The sequence below is a fragment of the Leucoraja erinacea genome, chromosome 1, assembly GCF_028641065.1.
Source record: "Leucoraja erinacea ecotype New England chromosome 1, Leri_hhj_1, whole genome shotgun sequence".
NCBI classification, from domain to species: domain Eukaryota; kingdom Metazoa; phylum Chordata; class Chondrichthyes; order Rajiformes; family Rajidae; genus Leucoraja; species Leucoraja erinaceus.
In genome coordinates this window covers 37,179,001-37,205,679 of record NC_073377.1, presented here as the reverse complement: position 1 = coordinate 37,205,679, position 26,679 = coordinate 37,179,001, and the positions used below count along the sequence as shown (strand labels likewise).

Below are 26,679 nucleotides of genomic sequence, written 5' to 3'. Positions count from 1 at the left end.
AAAAACAGGACGGCAGATTACTATCTAAATGGCTTCAAGTTGGGAAAATGGGAAGTACAACGGGATCTGGGGGTCCTTGTACATCAGTCTATGAAAGTAAGCATGCAGGTACAGCAGGCAGTGAAGAAAGCAAATGGCTTGTTGGCCTTTATAACAAGAGGAGTCGACTATAGGAGCAAAGAGGTCCTTCTGCAGTTGTACAGAACCCTAGTGAGACCACACCTGGAGTATTGTGTGCAGTTTTGGTCCCCTAATTTGAAGAAGGACATTCTTGCTATTGAGGGAGTGCAACGTAGGTTTACAAGGTTAATTCCCGGGATGGCGGGACTGTCATATGCTGAGAGAATGGAGCGTCTGGGCTTGTACACTCTGGAGTTTAGAAGGATGAGAGGAGATCTTATTGAAACATATAAGATTTTTAAGGGTTTGGACACGCTAGAGGCAGGAAACATTTTCCTGATGTTGGGAGAGTCCAGAACCAGGGGCCACAGTTTAAGAATAAGGGGCAAGCCATTTAGATGGAGACGAGGAAACGCTTTTTCTCACAGAGAGTGGTGAGTCTGTAGAATTCTCTGCCTCAGAGGGCGGTGTAGGCCGGTTCTCAGGATGCTTTCAAGAGAGAGCTAGATAGGGCTCTTAAAAATAGCGGAGTCAGGGGATATGGGGAGAAGGCAGAAACGGGGTACTGATTGGAGATGATCAGCCACGATCACATTGAATGGCGGTGCTGGCTCGAAGGGCCGAATGGCTTACTCCTGCACCTATTGTCTATTATCTATTACCTCCTCTTTCACAAGTGATCCAAGACATAACAGCTCAGATGCCTCAGCTTCTTAACTTCCACAATCTGGACTCCAGACTGTCAAAGCTGCCACTGCCAGACATAAAAACAGTTTTTATCCACGAGTAGTTGCTCTACTCAACAGCCAAAAATCTGTAGCTTCCCTTTGATCTGGTATTTTGTTGGTTCGCATGCTTGATCAATGGTGTTTTATCATTAATGTTTTATTATTATTAATGTTTAGTGTTTTCTGAGTCATTCATAACTGTCACTGAATGCCATGTTGTTACTTGTGGGCGGAGCACCAAGGTGAATTCCTTGTATGTGAATACTTGGCCAATAAACTCACTTACTTACTTACTTATCAGTAAAAATGGATGAGAAGTATTAATTTAATATCTCCACTCATCACTTTTTTTTTTCTTTTTTTTTTAATCAAAAAATTTATTCAATTATTAAAAAATAATATTTACACTACAATAAAACAAGCCAGAACCCACCACCATAATACAATACAAACATATATCCATAATAAACTATTATACAATTATGATACAATCCTTATTGAGGATACATTCAACACCCTGCGGAGCCCAGCGGTCCCGGAACTCCCTCAGGGTTCCCACAGACAGGGCGTATTCCCTTTCTAATCCCACCCGGGCACGGACGTAACCCCGGAAAAGGGGCAGGCAGCTGGCTCGGGTAGAGCCCTCCGCCGTCTGGCGCCGTGACTCGCGGATGGCCCAGCTTGGCCAGGCCCAGGAGCAACCCAACCAGGACATCCACTCATCACTTGGTGTTCTATGCAAAGATGGCCATGCTAATCTTTAAGAAAATCTATTCTTTCTTTAGCTACCCGTTGCTCTTAATATACCTGAGGAATTCCTTGGAATTTTCTTTTAGCTTGTCTACCAGCTCCATCTCATGTCCTCTTTTTGCCCTCTTGATTGCTTTTTTATGTGTATTCTGACATTTCCTATACTGGCAGAGAGATATGCTTGATCCCGGCTGACTAATCAAATGTTTATTCATTTTCATGACCAGAGCCTCAACATTTCTAGTTAACTAGGTGTCCCTAAACCTGTCCTTCACCCTAACAGGAGTATGCTGCTCTAAAACTCTTGCTATCTCACTTTAAAAGCCTCCGACCTGCCAGCTATTCTTTACCTGCAAACAGACTACCCCCCAATTGACCTCTGCAACTTATAAGCATATAACCATATAACAATTACAGCACGAAAACAGGCCATCTCGACCCTTCTAGTCCGTGCCGAACACATATTCTCCCCTAGTCCCATATACCTGCGCTCAGACCATAACCTTCCATTCCCTTCCCGTCCATATAACTATCCAATTTATTTTTAAATGATAAAAACGAACCTGCCCCCACCACCTTCACTGGAAGCTCATTCCACACAGCCACCACTCTCTGAGTAAAGAAGTTCCCCCTCATGTTACCCCTATACTTCAGTCCCTTAATTCTCAAGTCATGTCCCCTTGTTTGAATCTTCCCTACTCTCAGTGGGAAAAGCTTTTCCACGTCAACTCTGTCTATCCCTCTCATCATTTTAAAGACCTCTACCAAGTCCCCCCTTAACCTTCTGCGCTCCAAAGAATAAAGCCCTAACTTGTTCAACCTTTCTCTGTAACTTAGTTGCTGAAACCCAGGCAACATTCTAGTAAAACTTCCTGCCTTATGCCTCCAGAATCAGCCATGCCTTAACTTATGACTCATGCCTATCCTTCTCTATCTTTACTTAAAAACTACAGGGGCAGGCCTTTGTAATTCATCAACTGAGACTTATCTGTACCTCACTGGCCAACTTCAGGACATCAGCTCTATTGAACCTAACATCTGGACAGGATTAACGCAGGAGTGGGTTAGGTGTGGTGCGGTGTCTGTGCACAAAGTCAAACCTTATAGGGAAAGATTCAAAATGAAATCCCATGCATTTTACTTTTTTTCATTTAAAATTAAAATTATTTAAAATAGAAACCACTTTTGGGTGAATAAAACACACTTGCCTTAAGAAAGCTCTTCGCAGCACTTTTGCATCGATTGTAAAATTGTTTAAAGGTTATTTTTTCCCAATGATCTTCCACTTTGTAAGCCAAAGCATCACGTTGACCATAATTTCTCACTGTCAGCTGGAGCATCTGGCCAACAGTCAAAGGCGTGTTGGCACCCAAACCAAAATCCTCCATTCGGAGCTTGGTTGCACTGCTCTTCTCTGTGGTCCACAAGTTGGATGCCGGAGCAACTTTAGGTGGGTAGTTTTCTAAAAATGTAATCGGAGCCAGCGGGTCAAACAGCACAGAAAAAGATCTTTCAGACATCCATGTCCATGCTGCTCATTTGTACCCATCTATACTCACCCCATTCGTTCAAATTACATCCATAGCCCTCTATACTTTAGTAAATTAACTACTTGCCAAAATGTTTCTTAAATGTTGTGTAGTACCTCCCTTCACAACTTCTTCAGTCTGCATATTGCAGACTCCAACCATTCTGTGTAAAATAATTTACCCAGATAAAGCTCCCACATTTCATAACTTCATAAGATCTATGAGGACGATTGGGCCATTCACCCATCAAGTCTACTCCGCCATTCAATCATGGCTGATCTATCTCCCCTCTGAACACCATTCTCCTGCCTTTGCCCCATAACTCCTAGCACCCTTAATAATCACAAATTTGTCAATTTCCGCCTTAAAAATATCCATTGACTTGGCCTCCACAGCCGTCTGTGGCAATGAATTCCACAGATTCAAAACCCTCTGACTAAATAAATTTCCCCTCATCTTTTTAAAGTTGTGTTCTTTTATTCTGAGGCAATTGCCTCTGGTCCTAGACTCTCCCACTAGTGGAAACATCCTCTACACATTCACTCTATCCAGGTCTTTCACTATTCGATAAATTTCAATATTTTCCCCATTTAAATCTCAAATTAATTCTATGCTCTCTTGTCTTTGTCAGTCCTACCATGGAGGGAAAAAAGGTTTACTATCTATCCCCCTCATAATTTTGTAATCTTCAGGTCACCCCTCAATCTTCTCCACTCCAGGGAAGTCATTGCAGCGTGACTCCAGAGAGCTCGGAATAAGGCTGAAAAGCAGGACCTCCAGGGTAGTTATCTCCGGTTGGCTTCCAGTTCCTCGTGTTCGTGAGGACAGGAACAGCGAGATAGGGGATCTGAATGTGTGGCTGGTGCAGGAAGCAGGGATCTAGATTCTTATACCACTTGGATCTGTTTTTGGATAAAGATGAATTGTACAAAAAGAACGGGTTGCACCTTAACAGGCGGAGTCCAGCATTCTGGCAGGCAGGTTTGCCACTGCTACACGGGTGGATTTTAAAACAATAGTCAATAGGGGGGGGGGGGGGGGGGGGGGGGGGGGGGGGGGGGAGGGAAAAGAGAATATAGGAAAAGTTAAGAAAGACACCAAAATTAATGGGGCAGAAAGCTCACGAAGGGATAGAAGAGTATGGCCAAGTGAAATAGGAGTCTATGTGAAAGGTGATGTGAGCGATGGATTAAAAGTATTATATATGAATGCACAAAGTATAAGAGATAAAGTAGATAAGCTAGAGGCTCACTTAGAAATTGGCAGGTATGATGTTGTAGGAATTACAGAGACATGGCTGAAAGAGGGCCAGGGCTGGGAAAAGAATATTCAGGGGTATGTATCCAATCGAAAAGACATCAGGTGGGCAGAGGGGGTGCGATAGCTCTGTTGGTAAGGAATGAAATTCTGTCCCTTGCGAGGAGTGACATAGAATCAGGAGATGAAGAGTCAGTATGGATAGGACTAAGGAATTGTCGGGGTAAAAAGACCGTAATGGGAGTTATCTACAGGCCCCCGAAGAGTAGCCAGTATAATAGGTGCAAGTTGAATCAAGAGTTATTGGCATGGCATAAAGGTAATACTACAGTTATAGCAATTTATTAGCATGTCGCAAAGGTAATGCAAAGGTTATGGGAGATTGCAGGTAGACTGGGAAAATCAGGTTAGTACTGGACCCCAAGAAAGGGAGTTTGTGGAGTGCCACTGAGATGGATTTTTGGAGCAGCTTGTCAAGGAGCCAATCAGGGAGAAGGCAATTCTGAAGTTAGTGTTGTGTAATGAACCGATTTGATAAGGGAACTTGAGGTAAAGGTGTCATTAGGAGGTAGTGACCATAATATAAGTTTTAATCTTCAATTTAAGAGGGAGAAGAGAAAATCCAAAGTGCCAATATTACAGTTGAACAAAGGGGACTATGGAGCCATTAGGGAGGAGCTGGCCAAAGTTGACTGGAAAGATACCCTAGCCGGATGACAGTCGAACAACAATGGCAGGTATTTCTGGGAATAATACAGAAGGTAGGTATGTTACAAAACCTACCTGAATCGCCATTGGGAATCTGCCCACAGCCAGGCCAGCGATTTTGGCGCTGTTTGGAGGGGGCGGGTTTAAAACGCGATTTTTACTAGGCTGTACTAATCGCAGATGTTCAGCCTAGTAAATCATTAACGAAAAATCGCTGCAAGACCCGGTCGCAAAAGGTATTATTAGTTTTATAGGCCTCGATAATATAGTTATAATAGTTTAAAATTACTCTCTGATTCCGCAACATCTCGCAGCCCCAGGGTTTTATAAAGCAAACAATTAAAGGTATGTACCTTATTTTTACATTAAATGGGGCATATATATAACCCTATATATCAAATTATCTATAGCGAGTAGTTCATTTTGGGCTTTTTATATCCCGCAGTATTTTTCTCGGCATTTGCACTAATCTAGCGCGCTGTCAACGTTCTAAACCAGCGCGTTCCACATGAACCCACTAGAAAGCCGATTTAAATGGGCATTTATTTACAGCAATTGAACACTAAATTCCTTCCATTTGGCCTATAAATTAATGTAAATTAGATATAAAAATCATGTTATATTGTGAATTATTTGTGAATAATCTTTGGACACTTAGGCTATTTAAAAATGTTAATCTTTCCTTAAGAAATGGGCCTTTGATTATCCACGATCACAGCTTCTTTGTAATGTCCATTGAAAATCAATAGGGAACAAGATGCTAATTTCCGAGTATGAAAATGGCCATAACTTTTTTAATACTTGAGATATGAAAGTGAATTTGGTGTCAAATTAAACTTATTGTTATGCTTTATCTGATGGGATAAATTGCAGACTTGATTTTTAAAATCTCAAAATTTTGAAACATTGCTACAGAAGGTGCAGGATCAGTTCATTCCAAAGAGGAAGAAAGATTCTAAGGGGAGTAAGAGGTGACTGTGGCTGACAAGGGAAGTCAAGGACAGTATAAAAATAAAAGAGAAGTATAACATAGCGAAGATGAGCGGGAAGCCAGTGGATTGGGAAATTATTAAAGAGCAACGGAAGATAACTAAAGATAAATATCCAGGGCCTGATGGTCTGCATCCCAGGGTACTTAGGAAAGTGGCTCTAGAAATCTTGGAAGCAATTGTGATCATTTTCCAATGTCATATAACCATATAACAATTACAGCACGGAAACAGGCCATCTCGGCCCTACAAGTCCATGCCGAACAAATTTTTTTTCTCCTTAGTCCCACCTGCCTGCACTCATACCATAACCCTCCATTCCCTTCTCATCCATATGCCTATCCAATTTATTTTTAAATGATACCAATGAACCTGCCTCCACCACTTCCACTGGAAGCTCATTCCACACCGCTACCACTCTCTGAGTAAAGAAGTTCCCCCTCATATTACCCCTAAACTTCTGTCCCGTAATTCTGAAGTCATGTCCTCTTGTTTGAATCCTCCCTATTCTCAAAGGGAAAAGCTTGTCCACATCAACTCTGTCTATCCCTCTCATCATTTTAAAGACCTCTATCAAGTCCCCCCTCAACCTTCTGCGCTCCAGAGAATAAAGACCTAACTTGTTCAACCTATCTCTGTAACTTAGTTGTTGAAACCCAGGCAACATTCTAGTAAATCTCCTCTGTACTCTCTCTATTTTGTTGACATCCTTCCTATAATTGGGCGACCAAAATTGTACACCATACTCCAGATTTGGTCTCACCAATGCCTTGTACAATTTTAACATTATATCCCAGCTTCTATACTCAATGCTCTGATTTATAAAGGCTAGCATACCAAAAGCTTTCTTTACCACCCTATCTATATGAGATTCCACCTTCAAGGAACTATGCACGGTTATACCCAGATCCCTCTGTTCAACTGTATTCTTCAATTCCCTACCATTTACCATGTACGTCCTATTTCGATTTGTCCTGTCAAGGTGTAGCACCTCACATTTATCAGCATTAAACTCCATCTGCCATCTTTCAGCCCATTTTTTCAAATGGCCTAAATCACTCTGTAGACTTTGGAAATCCTCTTCATTATCCACAACACCCCCTATCTTGGTATCATCTGCATACTTACTCATCCAATTTACCACACCTGCATCCAGATCATTGATGTACATGACAAACAACAAAGGACCCAACACAGATCCCTGAGGCACCCCACTAGTCACCTGCCTCCAACCCGATAAACAGCCATCCACCATTACCCTCTGGCTTCTCCCATTCAGCCACTGTTGAATCCATCTTGCTATTCCTGCATTTATACCCAACAGTTGAACCTTCTTAACCAACCTTCCATGAGGAACCTTGTCCAAGGCCTTACTGAAGTCCATATAGACAACATTCACTGCCTTACCCTCGTCAATTTCCCTAGTAACCTCTTCAAAAAATTCAAGAAGATTAGTCAAACATGACCTTCCAGGCACAAATCCATGTTAACTGTTCCTAATCAGACCCTGTTTATCTAGATAAAGAGAGTGGTGAATCTCTGGAACTCTCTGCCACAGAGGGTAGTTGAGGCCAGTTCATTGGCTATATTTAAGAGGGAATTAGATGTGGCCCTTGTGGCTAAGGGGATCAGGGGGTATGGAGAGAAGGCAGGTACGGGATACTGAGTTGGAAGATCAGCCATGATCATATTGAATGGCAGTGCAGGCTCAAAGGGCCGAATGGCCTACTCCTGCACCTAATTTCTATGTCTATGTTTCTATGTTTTAGATGCTTATATATATTATCTCTAAGTATCTTTTCCATTAATTTGCCCACCACTGAAGTCAAACTAACAGGTCTATAATTGCTAGGTTTACTCTTAGAACCCTTTTTAAACATTGGAACAACATGCGCAGTACGCCAATCCTCGGGGACTATTCCCGTTTCTAATGACATTTGAAATATTTCTGTCATAGCCCCGGCTATTTCTACACTAACTTCCCTCAATGTACTAGGGAATATCCTGTCAGGACCTGGAGACTTATCCACTTTTATATTTTTCAAAAGTGTCAGTACTTCTTTTACTTTGAACCTCATAGTATCCATAGCTACTCTACTAGTTTCCCTTACCTCACATAATTCAATATCCTTCTCCTTGGTGAATACCGAAGAAAATAAATTATTCAATATCTCCCCCATCTCTTTTGGCTCTGCAGATAACTGTCCACTCTGTCTCTCCAATGGACCAATTTTATCCCTCGTTATCCTTTTGCTATTAATATAGCTGTAGAAACCCTTTGGATTTACTTTCACCTTACTTGCCAAAGCAACCTCATATCTTCTTTTAGCTTTTCTAATTTCTTTCTTAAGATTCTTTTTACATTCCTTATACTCCTCAAGCACCTCATTTACTTCATGCTGCCTATAATTATTGTAGATCTCCCTCTTTTTCCAAACAAGATGTCCAATTTCCCTTGAAAACCAGGGCTCTTTCCAATTTTTACTGTTTCCTTTCAACCGAACAGGAACATAAAGATTCTGTACTCTTAAAATTTCCCCTTTAAATGTCCTCCATTTCTCTTCTACATCTTTCCCATAAAACAAAATGTCCCAGTTCACTCCTTTTAAATCATCTCGCATCTCATCAAAGTTAGCCTTTCTCCAATCAAAAATCTCAACCCTAGGTCCAGTTCTGACCCTCTCCATATAGATTCAGGATCTGTTCCTGTGGATTGGAGGGTAGCTAATGTTATCTCACTTTTTAAGAAAGGAGAGAGAAAACAGGGAATTATAGACCAGTTAGCCTGACATCGATGGATTATAAAAGCATAAAGTATTAATTATTAACACATGAACCTTTTTAAACATAAAAATTGTAACATTTTTTCTTCCAATGTTTAATTACTGAGTAATCATGCACAAAAATGTGACTTTTATATACAAAAGTCAAATATATCACAGGCTGATTCAGAAAAACAATGGCCTATGTTGAATAATGTTGGAAATAGCTCACTGAATAGACACTAATGACAAGAATAATGCAGCAGTGTTCTGAGGAGACAAAAAGTCTATGTCAGAATTGCCATGAATCAGTGGACTGGAAATATGTTCAAATCCACTTTATCCAGTCTGAATGAGTATACATACCTTAGCTGCCACCGTTTCATCAAGACTAAAGTGGGTAGGAAGGAACTGCAGATGCTGGTTTAAAGATAGACACAAAAAGCTGGAGTAACTCAGCGGATCAGACAGCATCTCTGGCTAAAAGCAATAGGTGACGTTTCAGGTCGAGACCCTTCTTCGGACCACTAAAGTGGGTTGTATTGTACATAGTGAAGATGGTTGTCAAAAAATGCAGTGGGATCTTGATCAGTTGGGCAGATGGGATGAGGAATGGTTAATGGAGTTTAATGCAGAGATGGGTGAGGTGTTGCAATTTGAGAAGTCAAACCAGGGAAGTCTACACAGTGAATCGCAGGGCTCTGGGGAGTGTTGAAGAACAGAGCGATCTAGGGGTGCATGTACATAGTTTTTTTAAAGTGGCATCATAAGTAGACAGGGTGATCGATGGCTTTCGTCACATTGGCCTTCATCAATCACAGTACTGAGTATAGAAGTCGGGACATCACGGCACAGTTATACAAAACATTGATGAGGCCACATTTACAGTATCGTGTTCAGTTTTAGTCACCCTGTTATAGGAAAGATGTTGTTAAGTTGGAAAGGGTGCAGAAAAGATTTATGAGGATGTTGCCAGAGCACAAGGGCCGAGCTATAGGGACAGGTTGAGGTGGTTAGTACTTTATTCGGGGAGGGCAGGAGAATTTAATAGGAACCCGAGGGGTAACTTTTTATTTTACAGAAAAGGTGGTAGGTGTATGGAACAAGCTGCCAGACAGAGGAGGTAGGTGAAGCAGGTACAATCACAACATGTAAAAGACATTTAGATAGGTATAAAGATAGGATAAGTTTACAAGGATATGGGCCAAATGCAGGCAGGTGGGACTAGTGTAGATAGGGCATGTTAGTCAGCGTTGACACGTTGGGCCAAAGGATCTGTTTCTATGCTCTATGATAGATAGATATGCCATTTATTGTCACTATACATGTACAGTGAAACTGAAAGCTGCTCGTACTCAGTGCATACATACAATTTTACACAAAAAACAAGAAACAGAAAAACAAAACAGAAGGGAGATGGGGGGGGGGGAATAGGTGCACAAATTCTACGGCGCTACATACATATATACATATATACAGATGGAAGTCCGTGTTGGGCGGTGTAGTCAGTGCATGTGTGGATTTGAATTTATGGTAGATATAATTCTCGGGAAGCAGCTATTCCTGAGTCTGTTTGTCCTGGATTTGATGCACCTATAGCGCCTTCCAGAGGGCAGCAGGTCGAACAGTCCAAACGCAGGATGGGAGCTGTCTTTGGTGATCTTCTTTGCCCTGCTAAGGCAGCGGGAGGTGTAGATGTCCATCAGGGAGGGGAGAGGGGAGATGACTACAAAGACAATTAGGATCTATCCGACTGGAAAACTTTGATGAACAGGGAATTTCACTCTTTGCTAAAGACCACATCTGGGATAGATGATGCTGCACCGTACAGTAGGCCAAGTATGATCTCCGCAAAGTTATCAGATACCAATGGAGGCTTCCTAAACAAGCCAGAGGCTTGATTTGATCAATCAGTTGCCAGGCAACTGTAGCAATGCCAGAAAACCATTATGGGTTACTAGCCAAAATCGGGAGAGATCTTTGGCAAAGATGCATCTGCACACAGATGAGATCAATGCCCTATGCTCGTTTTGAATAGGCAAAATTCCACATTGGTGCATTTTTACATCCTCCACTGGCTCTGACCCTTACATCTCAGAAGTCAGATCTGCCAGTCCAGATGGAGTCCCTGGACATTCAGAAATTGTGTGCAAATCAACTGGCCACTATCTTCATCTATATTCTCAACCATGCACTTCAACAGTCTCGCCTGCTTCAAGAAACCTTTATCATTCTAGTCCCAAGAAAAGTGAAATGATCTGTCTCCATGACTACTACCCATTAGCTCCAACCATAATTAAGTGTTTCAATAGATTGCTAATGGCCCACTCCTTGCAATATGTATTCATGAAAAATTGGTCTGCAGAGTAAGCCATCTCAATTGCACTAGGTTTAGCTGTGAATCATGTAAACTACATCAGGACGATATGCATTAACTGCGGTGCAACATTCACCACTATATAATACCAAACAATCTCATCCCTAAACCTCTGGACCATGACCTTGGGCATGAGTGACTCTACTCACTTTATACTCATGACTGTGTAGCCGGACATAGTGCGAACACCATTTTCAAGTTCACTGACGACACCACCGATGTGGGACGAATTACAGATGGTGATGAGTCAGAGTATAGAAGTGAGATCGACCGACTGACCATATGGTGCCAGCACAACAACCTGGCTCTCAATATCAGCAAAACCAAAGAACTGATTGTGGACTTTGGAAGAGGAAGGTTGAGGACCCACAATCCTGTTCACATCAATTGGACGATGGTGGAGAGGGTCAAAAACTTCAAATTCCTGGGCGTGCATATTTCCGGCGATCTTTCCTGCACCCAGCACACTGATGCAATCATAAAGAAAGCACATCAGCGCCTCTACTTCCTGAGAAGATTACGGAGATATGTCAAAGAGAGTTCACTTGAACTTCTGCAGGTGCGCAGTAGAGAGCATACTGACTGGTTGCATCGTGGACTGGTTCGGCAAATTGAACGTCTATGAGCAGAAAATAATGCAGAAAGTTGTAAACACTGTCCAGGCCATCACTTGCTCTGACCTCCCCACCATCAAAGAGATTTATCGTAGTTGCTGCCTCAAAAAGGCAGCCAGCATCATCAAAGACCCACACCATTCTGGCCACACACTCATCTCACCATTGCCATCGCAAAGTAGGTATAGGAGCCTGAGAACTGTAACGTCCAGGTTCAGGAACAGCTTCTTCCCTACAACCATCAGGCTATTAAACACTACAACCTCATAAGCTCTGAACTACAATAGACTATTATTATTACTATTGCATTGTTATTGTTTGTTCTTTTTTTTCTGAGTTTTTATAATTACATATTCTGTTGTGCTGCAGCAAGTAGGAATTTCATTGTTCTATCTGGGACATGTGACAATAAAACACTCTTGACTTGACCTTGTTCTTGCAAGTAACTTCTGGATTTTCAGATTTCACACACCTGCTCCAATTTCCCTATGCTTTAATGCAAGGGAGCCAAAACGCTCAATGAATTTAAAACAAATCCAAGATTTTCCATTGCACATTATATTTCATTGAAGTGGATAAACGGGGCAAACAACAATGATGCTGGATAATGCCTAGGCAAAGAGCTGTCAACAACACAAGATCAGTAAGAGAAAGTCAACTGTAAACGTATATGTCAATCTAGACTTTCTTTGGTTGCAATATTTTAAGATTAGTGAAGATTTGCAAAGTTAATTCCCATGCTCCTAGTCATTCTTTTTGCCTGCTCACTCTTGGAATCATGGAGTAGAATTTCTCATGAAGGGGGCCATTGGGCCCATCACAACTCTGCTGGTAGCTGCGGCCACTGTTCACTAAAGCCCCTATCCCACTTATGTGTCCTTGGCACGTTAATTACGCGACCTCGTGGTCGCGTTGAGCCTCGACGGTCCTGCGAAGGATACGCGCGACTTCATTCGACCGAACAGCCGTCTGGAGCGCGTGACAGTCATTTGAAGATGGATGCCAAATGCCGGAGTAACTCAGCGGGACCAGCAGAATCTCTGGAGAGAAGGAATGGGTGATGTTTCGTTTCGAGACTCTTCTTCAGTCTGAAAGAAGGGTCTTGACCCGAAACATCACCCATTGCTTCTCTCCAGAGATGCTGCCGGTCCCGCTGAGTTACTCCAGCATTTTGCGTCTATCTTCAATTTTCTTGGCCCCGCACTGGGAGTAGAAGTGGGGGCGGATCCGGACCGCAACGGCCGTGAGCCCCAGGCCGAGTTCGGCGATCGTTTGCCTGCTTCTGTTGCTGTTGAACGTGAAACGTTGCGTCGCACCAGGGTCTTGGGCCTGTCCCACTTTGGCCGTCAGTTACGCGACAGGCCGTTGGCGCACAAAGATTTTGTTCGCTACAAAAATTTCGGAGCCCCGCGCGATGTCGCGCACAACTACATACCCCTCCGCATTTCTCAGTGGAACCGGCATCGCGAGGCCACACGATGCCCGTTCACCTCAACATGACCACGAGGTCGCGTAATTTGCGTGCCAAGGACACGTAAGTGGGACAGGCCCTTTAAGGTATTCCTATGGTCTAGCATTTTCTTTGAAGTGTATATCCAAGAATCACTTTTTGGAGTTTTCAATAAAGACATTCCAGATCCCAACTTATTGAGTACATAAAAGTACCTCACAACGCCTCAGTTTTTTTTAAACTAAATTAACTTAAGTGCATGTTCTCTAATAACCTCTGTGGGTCCTCTCCTATCCACTCTAACACCCTTAAGCCCCTGTCCCATTTTCACAACCTAATCGGCGACCGCTGCAGAGTTTGCCCTTGACTCATACTCGCAGCATGGTCGCCACGAGGTCATAGGAGGTCGTAGGAGGTCTTCATAACTCTTCCTCGTGCTCGTGAGTGGTCTCCGCGCACTCGTGGCCTCAAGTAGGTCGCGGCGTATTTTCCAGCCTGATTAAAAATGTCCACGAGTAAAGAAAAGGTCGACATGGAATAAATCGATACATTTTACTCATAGGTAGGTCGTGATGGTAGTCTTAGGTAGTCGTAGATAGTCGTAGGTCGGTAACTGGCCCGTGGAAAAAAAAAGCAAACATGACATCATTTTATCATGTGATCATTTTCCACTCGTAGCTAGTCATAGTTGGTCTTAGGTGTGGAAGACTGAGGTCGAAGGGGGTCGTAGGAGGTCGTAGACATAGTCGTAGGAGGTCTTTTACTTCGGCTAGTCAACACGACCTTGACATTTTTTTCAACTCGTTTAGGGTCTTCTAAACTCGTGGATTAGGTCGTCTAAGTGGGACAGGCCCTTTTTACCCCTTTTTAAATCTCAACTTTTCCAGTATCTCCAATGAACTATCTAATTTCTGGTACAGTTTGGGCAAACCTCCTCCACACTGACAAGGCTATGATATTCATTCCAATGTCCAGTACAAGAACTCAGCATCATATTCTGGCCATCTTAACTACAATGTTTACCATGTCATTCTGACCTTTACACCCCAAGCTACATTTTTATAAAGCAACAAATTCCATATCTTTTTGAAAATCAGGTTGTCCTGCAGTTGTTAATGATTTGTTAAATCTCCAGATGTCTTGTTACTGAACTCTTTAAAATTGTTTATATTTCCCATCCTTAATTTCCTTCCAAAATGTATCAGTTCGCAGTTCTCTACTTTAACATTAACCTGCCTAATTAGACACCATTTTCATTCTATATCAAATCTCGAAACTTTAAAATTATATAGCAATCTATCACCATGTTTAATTTAGTTGAAGATTAGTTGATTTATTGTCACGTGTACCAAAGTGTAGATTAGTGCATGTTCCTTTAACATAGCGACCTCACCACTACTAACCACTCCCCATTGTCTCCAGTATAATTGTAGTGTCCCCACCTCCAGCTCGCTCTCTAGCTCCAGTGATGACCACGGACAGCTATTGCATAGTGTGTGTTAGTGATTGTAATAAACAGTTAGTAAAAGACTCTGTGCAGGATCAAGTCATTTTACATGGTGTCACAGCGGTAGACTCGCGTCTCCTGTTTATCGGTTTTCTTTTTATTCTTTGCTTTCTCCCAGTTGTTCCCGTCTCCCCCCCCCGTTTTCATGATGTCCAACTCCTGTCGTCGACCCGACACTTTGGTCTTTGACACGGACATTGTCCACCGCTGGACTGTGTTCCAGCGCGACTTTGAACATTACATTGCCATCGCTCATCCTGATGCCACCCCTGCTGTACAGGCTCAACCCGAGTGTCGACCCGGTGATTCGACCGGCCCACCGCGTCTCCTTTGCAATGAAGGGCCGCGTGGAATCTACTCTGCGTGATATGGTGACCATGGGCATCCTCAAGGAGGTGAGCGCTCCCACCAAGTGGGTCTCCACCATGGTCGTCGCTGCCAAGAAGGACAAGAGCGAGATTCGGATCTGCATTAACCCAAAGGACCTGAACCTTGCCATCAAGCGCCCGCACTACCCCATGCAGACGGTGGAGGACGTCGCTGCACAGGTCGGTCCTGCCACTGTCTTCTCTGTCCTAGACGCCAAGAGCTCCTTTTGGCAGATCCCTCTAGATGAACGCTCCTCATTCCTCACCACCTTCAGCACACCCTTCAGCAGGTTCCGTTTCCTCCGCATGCCGTTCGGGATCAACTCGGCTAGTGAGGTTTTCCAGCGGACCATGGAGCAGCTGTTTGCTGGGTTACTGTGCGCCATCATCGTGGATGACATTCTGGTGTACGGGAGGGACGTCGCTGAGCACGACCTACACCTCCGCAAAGTCCTCGACAGGGCTCGTGAGATCAATCTCAAGCTCAACCCGAAGAAGTGTCGGTTCCGGGTCCCGGAAGTCACTTACGTTGGCCACGTTTTCACGGCAGGGGGTTTGAAGCCCGACCCCCAGAAAACATGGGCAGTCACAGAGATGCCCGCTCCTACTGATGTTCCCGGCCTGCAGCGCTTCCTAGGCATGGTCAACTACCTGGGAAAGTTCATACCCGACCTCAGTGAACTGAGTGCTCCCCTGAGGGAGCTGATCAAGAAGGACTCCGCATGGGTCTGGCTCCCGCATCATGGCCAGTCGGCGTTCGTGGCTCTGAAGTCAAAACTCGCACGCACGCCGACTCTTAAGTTCTTCGATCTGCAAAGACCCATTGTCCTCACTTGTGATGCCTCTAAGTTCGGTCTCGGTGCTGCTTGTCTGCAGCTTTATGACGGCCTGCAGCTACCTGTCTCCTACGCTTCCCGCACCATGACCCCTGCCGAGCAACGTTATGCCCAGATCGAGAAGAAGCTACTTGCCGTGGTGTTCGCCTGCTCCAAGTTCAAGGACTACATTCTGGGCAACACCTTCACCATTGAGACTGACCACCAGCCGCTGGTCACTATTTTGAACTATCCATGTTGACTCTTCCCGGTTGCAGCGGATGATGCTGCAGCTACAGCGTTTCACGTTCCGGATTGTGTACCGCAAGGGCAAAGATATGTTCGTGGCCGACACCTTGTCCCGTGCGCCGCTCCCTTCCGTTGCCCGCCACCCGTACGAATCATCTGACCTGATGGTACTGAACGTTAACATTGTTCCTTCCCAGCAGATGCAGTCCCTGGTCAAACACACTGCTGATGATCCTGCCCTGCAACAACTTGCAGACGTTATCCGCCGTGGTTGGCCTGACCGACGCACTTCCCTGCCGGCTGTTGCCGTGCCCTACTCCCTGGTTCGGGATGAATTGGTGCTGCACAACGGCATGGTGGTGAAGGGTCACAAGGTCGTGGTGCCGACCGCCCTGCGGGATCACTATTTTCCGTCTGCACACAACGGCCACCCCGGGGTGGAGGCCACTTTGTCCCAGGCCCAGAGCCAATTCTTCTGGCCAGGTATGACTCAGGACATCCGTGACAGGGTCTCCGCTTGCGCTGCCTGTAACAGTCTCCATCCTCATCAGCAGCGCCAGCCTCTCCTGCAGCAGCCGGCACCCGAGCTACTATGGATATCTGTTGCCACGGACCTGTTCGAATGGCCTGGCAAGCACTTCCTGGTCCTGGTGGACTCATACTCCAGTTGGTTCGAGGTGGATCAGCTGCCTTCCATCACCTCTGCCGCCGTCATCGGGAAGCTTCGCCGCCACTTTTCCACCTTTGGTTCCCCGGTAACCCTCCAATCGGACAACGGCAGCCAGTTCTCCAGCGCTGAGTTCCGTGCCTTCGCTGCCCGTTGGAACTTTCACCACATCACCAGCAGCCCTGAGTATCCACAGAGCAACGGCCTTGCGGAGCGGGCCGTCCGCAGTGCCAAGGAGCTGCTGGAGCACTGCCGCCTTTCCCATTCCGACTTCTACCTGGCCCTGCCCAACCTCCGCAATATTTCCCGCGACCCTGCGCTCGGTTCACCTGCCCAGCGCCTCATGTCCCGTACCACTCGACCCCCGCTCCCTGTCTCACAACAGTCCCTCAAGCCCTCGGTCCAGAACCCTGCCACTGTCACGGAGCGCATCATCGAAAAGAAAGCCATCCAGAAGCGCTCCTTTGACAAGTCGGCCCGGCCGCTTCCACGGCTGTTCCCGGGCCAGGTGGTTCGGATGCAGTCCCCCTCCGGCCACTACCGACTGGCAGTAGTGGTTGGCAATGCCGGCTCTCCCCGGTCGTACCTCGTCGATTACGAGGGTGCTATCTACCGTCGGTCTCGCCAGCACCTCCTGCTCGTTAACGAGCCTACTCCGCCTCCCGCGGACCTGTTCCAGCCACCCATCCCTTCCACTCTGCCCGACGCCCCGCCAGCCCGTCACTCCTCGCATGCCGCGGAAACTGCCCTCCCAGCTCTCTGTGCCCCGCTCTCACAAGCCTCTTTCCCCTGCCTCGCCTACCAGCTTGCCCGTCTCCCCTCGCAGTTCTTCTCCTTCTCCTGTCCTTTCCCCGCCCAGCTTTCCCACCGCTGTCACTGCCTCTGTCCCTTCTGCTCCTGCGGTTGAGGGGGAATGCGGGTTGCGCACCCGCTCTGGCCGGTTGGTCAAGCCGCCTGTCCGTTACGGGGAGTTCGCGTAGCCTTTAACTGTTCCCGGTGCGGTTTGTAATCCTAGCGTATGAGCCGTGGTCGCTCTGTGTATTGCCATGCTTTTGTTTCTAAGAGGAGGGATGTAGATTAGTGCATGTTCCTTTAACATAGCGACCTCACCACTACTAACCACTCCCCATTGTCTCCGGCATAATTGTAGTATCCCCACCTCCAGCTCGCTCTCTAGCTCCAGTGATGACCACGGACAGCTATTGCATAGTGTGTGTTAGTGATTGTAATAAACAGTTAGTAAAAGACTCTGTGTAGGATCAAGTCATTTTACACAAAGTACAAATGAAAAGTGTTTTTGTTGCGTGCGATCAAGTCAGCGAAAAGACTACATACAATTACAATCAAGCCGTCCACACTGTACATATACAAGTTGAAGGAAATAATGTTTAGTGCAAGATAAACTCCTGTAAAATACGATTCAAGAGAGTCTAAGGGTCTTCAATGAGGTAGATTGTAGAATACGATCACTCTCTAGTTGGTGATAGGATAGTTCAGTTGCCTAATAACAGCTGAGAAGCAACTATCCTTCGATCCTACTATATCAAGAATGCTAAAAGCAACGCCAAGGAAGGACAACGTACACTTTCCTTCAGTCCTCTAACAAAAACTCCCAATTACTCATTGCTTTCTGCCATTCAGACATTTCCATGTCCCTGCTGCTGCTGGCACAAAAATATCAGAACAAGAATGGGGTACATGACTTAATATTACCTGGCATTCTTTTATTAAAATGACCATAGCACTTAACAAGTGCTGGAGCAGCACAGTGGCACAGCAGTAAAGTTGCTGCCTTACAGTGTCACAGACCTGGGTTCGATCCTGACTACGGGTGCAGTCTGTACAGAGTTTGTACATTCTACCTGTGACCATGTGGGTTTTCTCTGGGTGCCCCAGCTTCTTCTCACACTCTAAAGATGTGCAGGTTTGTAGGTTGATTGGCTTATGTAAATTGTATATTGTCCATAGTGCTAGTGTGCGGGGTGATTACTGGTTGAAGCGGACTCGATGGGCCGAAGTGTCTGTTGCCATGCAGCATCTCGAAAGACCAAAATGACCCTGATCCATCAATCGCAACCCCTCCTTCAACTTGAAATTTTCTTTTGTTTAGGGAAAGCGTAAAAATTAACCCAACAGCCCAATTAACATATTATAAGCAGATTGATAATGAAAAATATAACAATGTTCTGCCACTATGGGTAATGCCAGGATCGGTCCGAGTCAGCATGGATTTACGAATGGGAAATCATGCTTGACTAATCTGGAATTTTTGAGGATGTGGACAAGGGAGAGCCAGTGGATGTAGTGTACCTGGACTTTCAGAAAGCATTTGATAAGGTCCCACATTGGAGATTAGTGGGCAAAATTAGGGCACATGGTATTGGGGTAGAGTGCTGATATGGATAGAAAATTGGTTGGCAGACTGGAAACAAAGAGTAGGGATTAACGAGTCCCTTTCAGAATGGCAGGCCATGACTAGTGGGGTACCGCAAGGCTCGGTGCTGGTACCGCAGCTATTTACAATATACATCCATGATTTAGCTGAAGGGATTCAAAGTAACATTAGCAAATTTACAGATGACACAAAGCTGGTTGGCAGTGTGAACTGTGAGGAGGATGCTATGAAACTGCAGGGTGACTTGGACAGGTTGGGTGAGTGGGCAGATAGATGCATGGCAGATGCAGTTTAATGTGGATAAATGTGAGGTTATCCACTTTGGTAGCAAAAACAGGAAGGCAGATTACTATCTAAATGGTGTCAAATTCGGAAAAGGGGAAGTACAATGGGATATGGGGGCCCTTGTTCATGAGTCAATGAAAGTAAGCATGCAATGAAGAAAGCGAATGGCATGTTGATCTTGATAACAAGAGGAGTTGAGGATGGGAGCAAAGAAGTCCTTCTGCAGTTGAATAGGACCCTAGTAAGGGGGAAGCAGTTAGCCGGAGCAAGTGACAAAGACTAGACATTAAAAGGAGAGGTTGTCTCAATTTGAGACAACAAAATGAATTTCCCTTACAGGCAGTATCAAAAAAAAATCATAAAAAAACAAATAAATAATAAATACATAATAAACATATTAAAAATAAAATTGAAATTGAATTTAAAAAAAGCACAAACACAGAAAGTCCACGACACAACATAACATAAATGGCACCAAGGTGAGGATGGCACCATAGTCCAGCCAGCCTCCCCTCCGTGTTCATCCGTGGTCGGGGCCTTCCGAGCACCCGCAGTCGCCGCCCCGGGTGGCCCGATGTTCAGGCCCTCACGCCGGGCTGGTGGAACGCCGACGCCGAACCCCGACGGTGAACATCCTCCTCCTCAGCAGCCCGGACCTCCCGATCAGCCGCCTCCCGCTGCCGGAGTCTGCAGCTCCTGAGTCCACAGGCCGAGCTGGGCAGAGTCACAGGACCCCGCGCTGTCCATCAGCGCCGCCCGCGTTGGGAGCTCCGCAAACCGCAGCTCCAGGATGTCGATGCAGCAGGTCTTGCACTCCGGGCTCCAGACGGCGACCCCCGGTAAGGCATCGCCAGCCCCGCAATGTTCCAGCGCTGTCCCGCCGCTGCTGGAGCTCCGGTCGATCCCGGCAGGAAAGGCCGCGCCAATCCAGGTAGGTAGGCCGCTGTGGGGGGAGGGGGGGGGGGGCGAGGACGCGACTCGAATAATAGTCGCGTCCTCACCAGGAAGCGGCTGAAGGACGGTATCCCCCGCACTGTGCCCTCTTCCCCCACATAAAAACACCAAAAAAACACAAAAAAACACTTTTTCATAACTAAATGAACAAAAAAACAAAACGATACCGGGCTGTAGGTGGAGGCTACTGGCACCAGCGCCACCGGAAGTACAACACTAATAGCAAGACCCTTAACAACATTAATGTACAAAAGGATCTAGAGGTCCAAGTCCATATCTCACTGAAAGTAGCAATACCAGCTGATATAGTGGCAAAGAAGGCATACTGTTTGCTTGCCTTCATTGGACAGGACATTCACTGTGGGAATCAGGAATAAATGATGCAACTTCATAGGCCTTTGCTTAGGCCACGTTTGGAGTAATGCATTCAGTTCTGGTCACCCCATTACAGGAACGATGTGGAGGCTTTTGAGAGGGTGCAGAATAGGTTTACCAGAATGCTGCCCAGATTAGAGTATCAGCAATAAGGAGAGGTTGGACAGACTAGGATCACTGGAGGTTGAAAGGAAACCTGATAGAAGTATAAACAAAATATGAAAGCATAGACAGTTATAACCTTTTCCCCAGGGTGGAAATATCAACGACTGGAGGGCACAGCTTTCAGGTGAGAAGAGAAATGCTGAGCAACAGTTTTATTTAAATCAAAGGAGTGTGCTGGGTGCCTGGAATGCACTGCCAGGAGTGATGGTGGAGGCAGATAGAATAGTGGTGTTTAAGAGGTTTTTAGACAGGCAGGAAATAAAAGGATATAATGCATGTGCAAGCCGATGAGATGAGTTTATCTTGGTATAAAATTTAGCATCAGACATTGTGGACTGAATAACCTGTTCCTGCTCTGTATTTTATTCTGCTCCATATTCTATGAGACAGAAGGATGTCAGATAGGCAGCAAAGTGGAGTGAATTGTAAAGCCAGAGGGAGGGATATAGGCAGAAGGGGACAAGGAGAGGGAAAAGAGGGGAACATTAAAATTAGGTACTCGGAGATAGGAGATGAGTGTATGAAGGAGGGGAGAGGAGCAGGGTGACTGGCAGGGTGGGATATGGTGGAAGAAATGAGGATGCACCTGGGGGTGCACAGGAAAGGGGGGGGGAGGGGTGTTACTTGAAATTGGAGAAATCAATATTCATCCAATATGTTTTACTCAAAATTCCAGCATTTGCAGTTCCTCAATACTTCCTTTGTCCAGCACGAGATGGTGTCCTTTTGTGCAGTAAATTTTGTGCTGATTTTATGAATCTTGTTAGCTGTCAGGATGCATAATAAATAAATAAAATCAAGGAATACCTTCTCCAGAGAAAACGTTGGTTATGTTGCATAAATAATTAAAGTCTTTCACATTGCAAACAAAAATTCCCTAGATCCGAGTGTAAAATCAACTGAGTTAGTATACATTTTTTTTAAAGTTAGATTTTAGTCATCAATATTAGTTTTACAAAGAGCAGAAATGTTACAATTTATGCTGGTAAAATAACACTGAGATGCAAGCTACCTGGTCCTGGTAATTCCAATGCAACTGAAGAAGATCCTGATAGCCTTGGTGTGGATTTCATTTGAGGCACAGGCTCTGCCTTTTTCTCCTTTGCCACTTTGGCAGAGTTTGAGGTGTTGAAATCTGCCAAACTTGGTATATTCAGAGACGTTCCTTCTTCTTGAGGTGATACCAGTTGCTCAGAATTCCCAGGAGGAATGGTTTTAGCTTCCAATCGTACTTGCATTTCTAGTTGATCCACAAATCCCTGTTGTTTCTCATGTAAGTACGTCTGTAGCTCTTCCGCATCTTCATTGCCCTGTACGATGGAGGGCCTTGTTTCGCCCCCTGCATCATTGGGCCAGGAATTGCCATCAATAACCTCCCCCATCAACAAACCTGAAGAAAGGATTTTGCTCCGGACTGGTTTTTTTTTTTAAAGACGAACTGTAGAACAAAATATTCAGTATTACTCTCAGAATTGCTGAGATTAAATTCATACATGATTAATGGAACAAGCACCCCTACATAATGTTGATGTAGTAAGAGTAAAGATTTGCACTGGCCCTACGCATTGTCTGGAATTCAGCAGCAGCTAGACTAAGGGTTCCTTATTATGTATCATTTTCCCCAATTCATGCCTGCTTCGGACTAATTATAAGCAAGAACATTTCAGAGCTGAGTTTGGGACATCCTCAGTTTGTCTTATTATTTTCAACTATTCACATCAACAAAATGTCTTGAAGCACAAATTACTACAGCTCTAATTAATATTTTACAATTAATAATATTAATTCCTTTGCACATCATACATCTTAAGAAAAGAATCATATAAAAAAATATTACTAGGATAAATTCAGGCTTACAAATGATGCTTCAAGATTTACACACCTTGCCAAATATGTTTGCTGGTAGAGTTGATATCAGTGGTCACAGAAGCACTGGTTAAACCATTACTTTCAGGCTTCAGAAGAACAAAACACTTTTAGCTAAAATAAAAGAAACATAATTAGGAAACTAGAAAACTTAATGTTTACATTTGTATGAATTAATATGATACATAAAAACAACTTACAATCGTCAAAAATACTACTTTGTAGTTAGTTACTCAGTGGAGAGCTGCAGTTGTTTAAATACCGATGCAATCGAAAGATTCAAGATTCAAGAGTTTATTGTCATGTGTCCCAGATAGGACGCTGAGTTTCTCCAGCACTTTTGTCTACATAGGACAATGAAATTCTTGCTTTGCTTCAGCACAACAGAATATAGTAGGCATTAATAAATACAGAACAGATCGGTGTGACCATATACCATTGAATATATATATGCACACACATAAATAAGCAGAGTAGGTTTACCAGGTTAATTCCCGGGATTTCCATATGCTGAGAGAATGGAGCGACTGGGCTTGTACACTCTGGAGTTTAGAAGGATGAGAGGCAATCTTATTGAAAAATATAAGATTGTTAAGGGTTTGGGCATGCTGGAGGCAGGAAACATGTTCCCAATGTTGGGGGAGTCCTGAACCAGATACAGATTCAGATTCAACTTTAATTGTCATTGTCAGTGTACAGGTCAGAGACAACGAAATGCATTTAGCATCTCCCTGGAAGAGCGACATAGCATATGATTTGAATAAATATTTACATTAGCATATAGATAGATATATATAGATATGCCATTTATTGTCACTATACATGTACAATGAGATTAAAAGCAGCTCGTACTCAGTGCATACATATAATTTAGTACAAAAAAAACAAGAAACAGAAAACAAAAACAAAAGGGAGAGGGGGGGGGATAGGTGCACAATTCTGCGGCGCTATATACATATCTATAAAGGCAAAATGGTGAAGGATGAATAGGTAGTATTCTTAGGCAGATGTTTAAAGATTATATTAAATATTAAAAATGTTTTTTTTTTTAATGTTAAAAATTACAGTTACAATACACATTACAGTTCCAAATTTCAGTACGTGGATATAATAGATGGAAGTCCGGGTGTTGAGCTGTGAAGTCAGTGCATGTGTGAATTAAGAGTAGTTATGACTTTCGGAAAACAACTATTCCTAAGTCTATTTGTCCTGGATTTGATGCACCTATAGCGCCTTCCAGAGGGCAGCAGGTCGAACAGTCCAGACGCAGGATGGGAGCTGTCCTTGATGATATTCTTTGCCCTGCTAAGGCAGCGGGATGTGTAAATATCCATCAGGGAGGGGAGAGGGCAACCAATGATCTTCTGTGCTGTCCTAGTTACCCTCTGAAGCCTCTCCCTGTCCGCCATGGTGCAGCTGCCATACCATGCTGTAATGCAGTATGTCAGCAGGCTCTCGATGGACGAGCGGTAGAAGGTCAGCAGCAGGTTAGAGTCCAGGTTGTGCTTCCTGAGAACCCTCAGGAAATGCAGCCGCTGCTGAGCCTTCTTGATGACCGCTGTCGTGTTGTCTGTCCAGGAGATGTCAGCAGCGATATGGATGCCGAGAAACCGGAAGGTGTTGACCCTCTCCACACCCTCGCTGTTGATATGTAGGGGGGCTAAGTCGGTGCTGTGCCTCCTGAAGTCGACAATAAGCTCTTTTGTTTTCCTGGTGTTCAGAGCCAGATATACAGACATAGTGTTTTTTCCTGTGGGAGGAGTGTCTGGGGGAGGGTGATTGGCAGTCACTGAGGTACATTGTTGAGTAGTGTGACAGCCGCTGGGAAGAAGCTGTTCCTGGACCTGCTGGTTCGGCAACGGAGAGACCTGTAGCGCCTCCCGGATGGTAGGAATGTAAACAGTCCATGGTTGGGGTGAGAGCAGTCCTTGGCGATGCTGCGCGCCCTCCGCAGACAACGCTTGCTTTGGACAGACTCAATGGAGGGGAGTGAGGAACAGGTGATGCGTTGGGCAATTTTCACCACCCTCTGCAAGGCCTTCCGGTCGGAGACAGAGCAGTTGCCATACCATACTGTGATACAATTGGTAAGGATGCTCTCGATGGTGCAGCGGTAGAAGTTCACCAGGATCTGAGGAGACAGATGGACCTTACAATAGTTAAAAATACTACTTTGTAGTTAGTTACTCGGTGGAGAGCTGCAGTTGTTTAAATACCGATGCAACCAGTGGCCACAGTTTAAGAATAAGGTGTAAGCCATTTGGAGATGAGGAAACACTTTTTCTCACACAGAGTTGTGAATCTGTGGAATTCTCTGCCTCAGAGGGCGGTGGAGGCCAGTTCTCTGGATACTTTCAAGAGAGAGCTAGATAGGGCTCTTAAAGATAGCAGAGTCAGGGGATATGGGGAGAATGCAGGAGCAGAGTACTGATTGGGAATGATTAGCCATGATCACATTGAATGGCGGTGCTGGCTCGAAGGGCCGAATGGCCTACTCCTGCACCTATTGTCTATTGTCTATAAGGTGCAATGGGCAATTAATGTTCAGAGTTTTGTTTGAGTTGAATTTAATAGCCTGATGACTGTGGGGAAGTAGCTATTCCTGAACCTGGATGTTGCAGATTTCAGGCTCCTGTACCTTCTACCTGAAGGCAGCGGGGAGATGAGTGAGTGGCCAGGATGGTGTGGATCCTTGATAATGCTGGTAAACGTTTGAGGCAGCGATTGCGATAGATCCCCTCGATGGTAGGGAGATCAGAGCCGATGATGGACTGGGCAGTGTTTACAACTTTTTGCATTCTTTTCCGCTCTTGGGCGCTTAAGTTGCCGAACCAAGCCACGATGCAACCGGTCAGCATGCTCTCTCATGTACACCTGTAGAAGTTCGAGAGAGTCCTCCTTGACATACCGAATCTCCGTAGTCTTCTCAGGAAGTAGAGGCGCTGATGTGCTTTCTTTATAATTGCATCTGTGTTCCCAGACCAGGAGAGATCTTCAGAGATATGCAGGCCCAGGAATTTGAAGCTCTTGACTCTCTCCACCATCGACCCGTTGATATAAAGAGGACTATGGGTCCCCATCCTACCCCATCCAAAGTCCACAATCAGTTCCTTGGTTTTGCTGGTGTTGAGAGCCAGGTTATTGTGCTGGCACCATTTGGTCAAACGGTCGATCTCACTTCTATACTCAGACTCATCTCCATCAGTGATACGTATCACAACAGTGGTGTCGTCAGCAAACTTGTTGATGGAGTTCGCACTATGGCCAGCTATGCAGTCATGAATATAGAGTGAGTATAGCAGGGGACTGAGCACACAGCCTTGAGGTGCTCCCGTGCTGATTGTTATCGAGGTTGACACGTTTCCACCAATACGGACAGACTGTGGTCTGTGAATGAGGAAGTCGAGGATCCAATTTCAGAGGGATGCGCAGAGATCCAGTTCTGAGAGTTTTGTAACCAGCTTGGAGGGGATGATTGTATTAAATGCCGAGCTGTAGTCAATGAATAACAGACTGACATATCAGTTTTTGTTGTCCAAGTGGTCCAGAGCAGAGTGGAGAGCCCGCAAGATCGCATCCACCGTTGATCTGTTGTGTCGGTAAGCGAACAGCAGTGATTTCAGGAAAAGGAAATAGGAAGCAGAAGGGGTGGCAGAATTTATACACAACCCTTCTGTCAATTAAATTCCTGTAAAAGGACATCAAAGCCAAGCTAAACCACATGCCATACTTGGTTTTGACAAGCCAGT

The 26,679-nt window shown here is 44.9% G+C and overlaps 1 protein-coding gene across 1 annotated transcript in view; it reads right to left on the bottom strand.

Annotated features, from left to right (window-relative positions):
- LOC129695780 (long-chain-fatty-acid--CoA ligase ACSBG2-like) overlaps positions 1–26,679 on the bottom strand; it is a 157,678-nt gene that overhangs the window by 110,961 nt on the left and 20,038 nt on the right. The window contains exons 2-4 of the mRNA XM_055633088.1: positions 22,947–23,044; positions 22,077–22,502; positions 2,807–3,060 (exon numbers count right to left, since the gene is read on the bottom strand). Of these exons, the coding sequence (XP_055489063.1) occupies positions 2,807–3,060; positions 22,077–22,446 (624 nt within the window). The 5' untranslated portion in view covers positions 22,447–22,502; positions 22,947–23,044. The remainder of the gene's footprint in view (positions 1–2,806; positions 3,061–22,076; positions 22,503–22,946; positions 23,045–26,679) is intronic.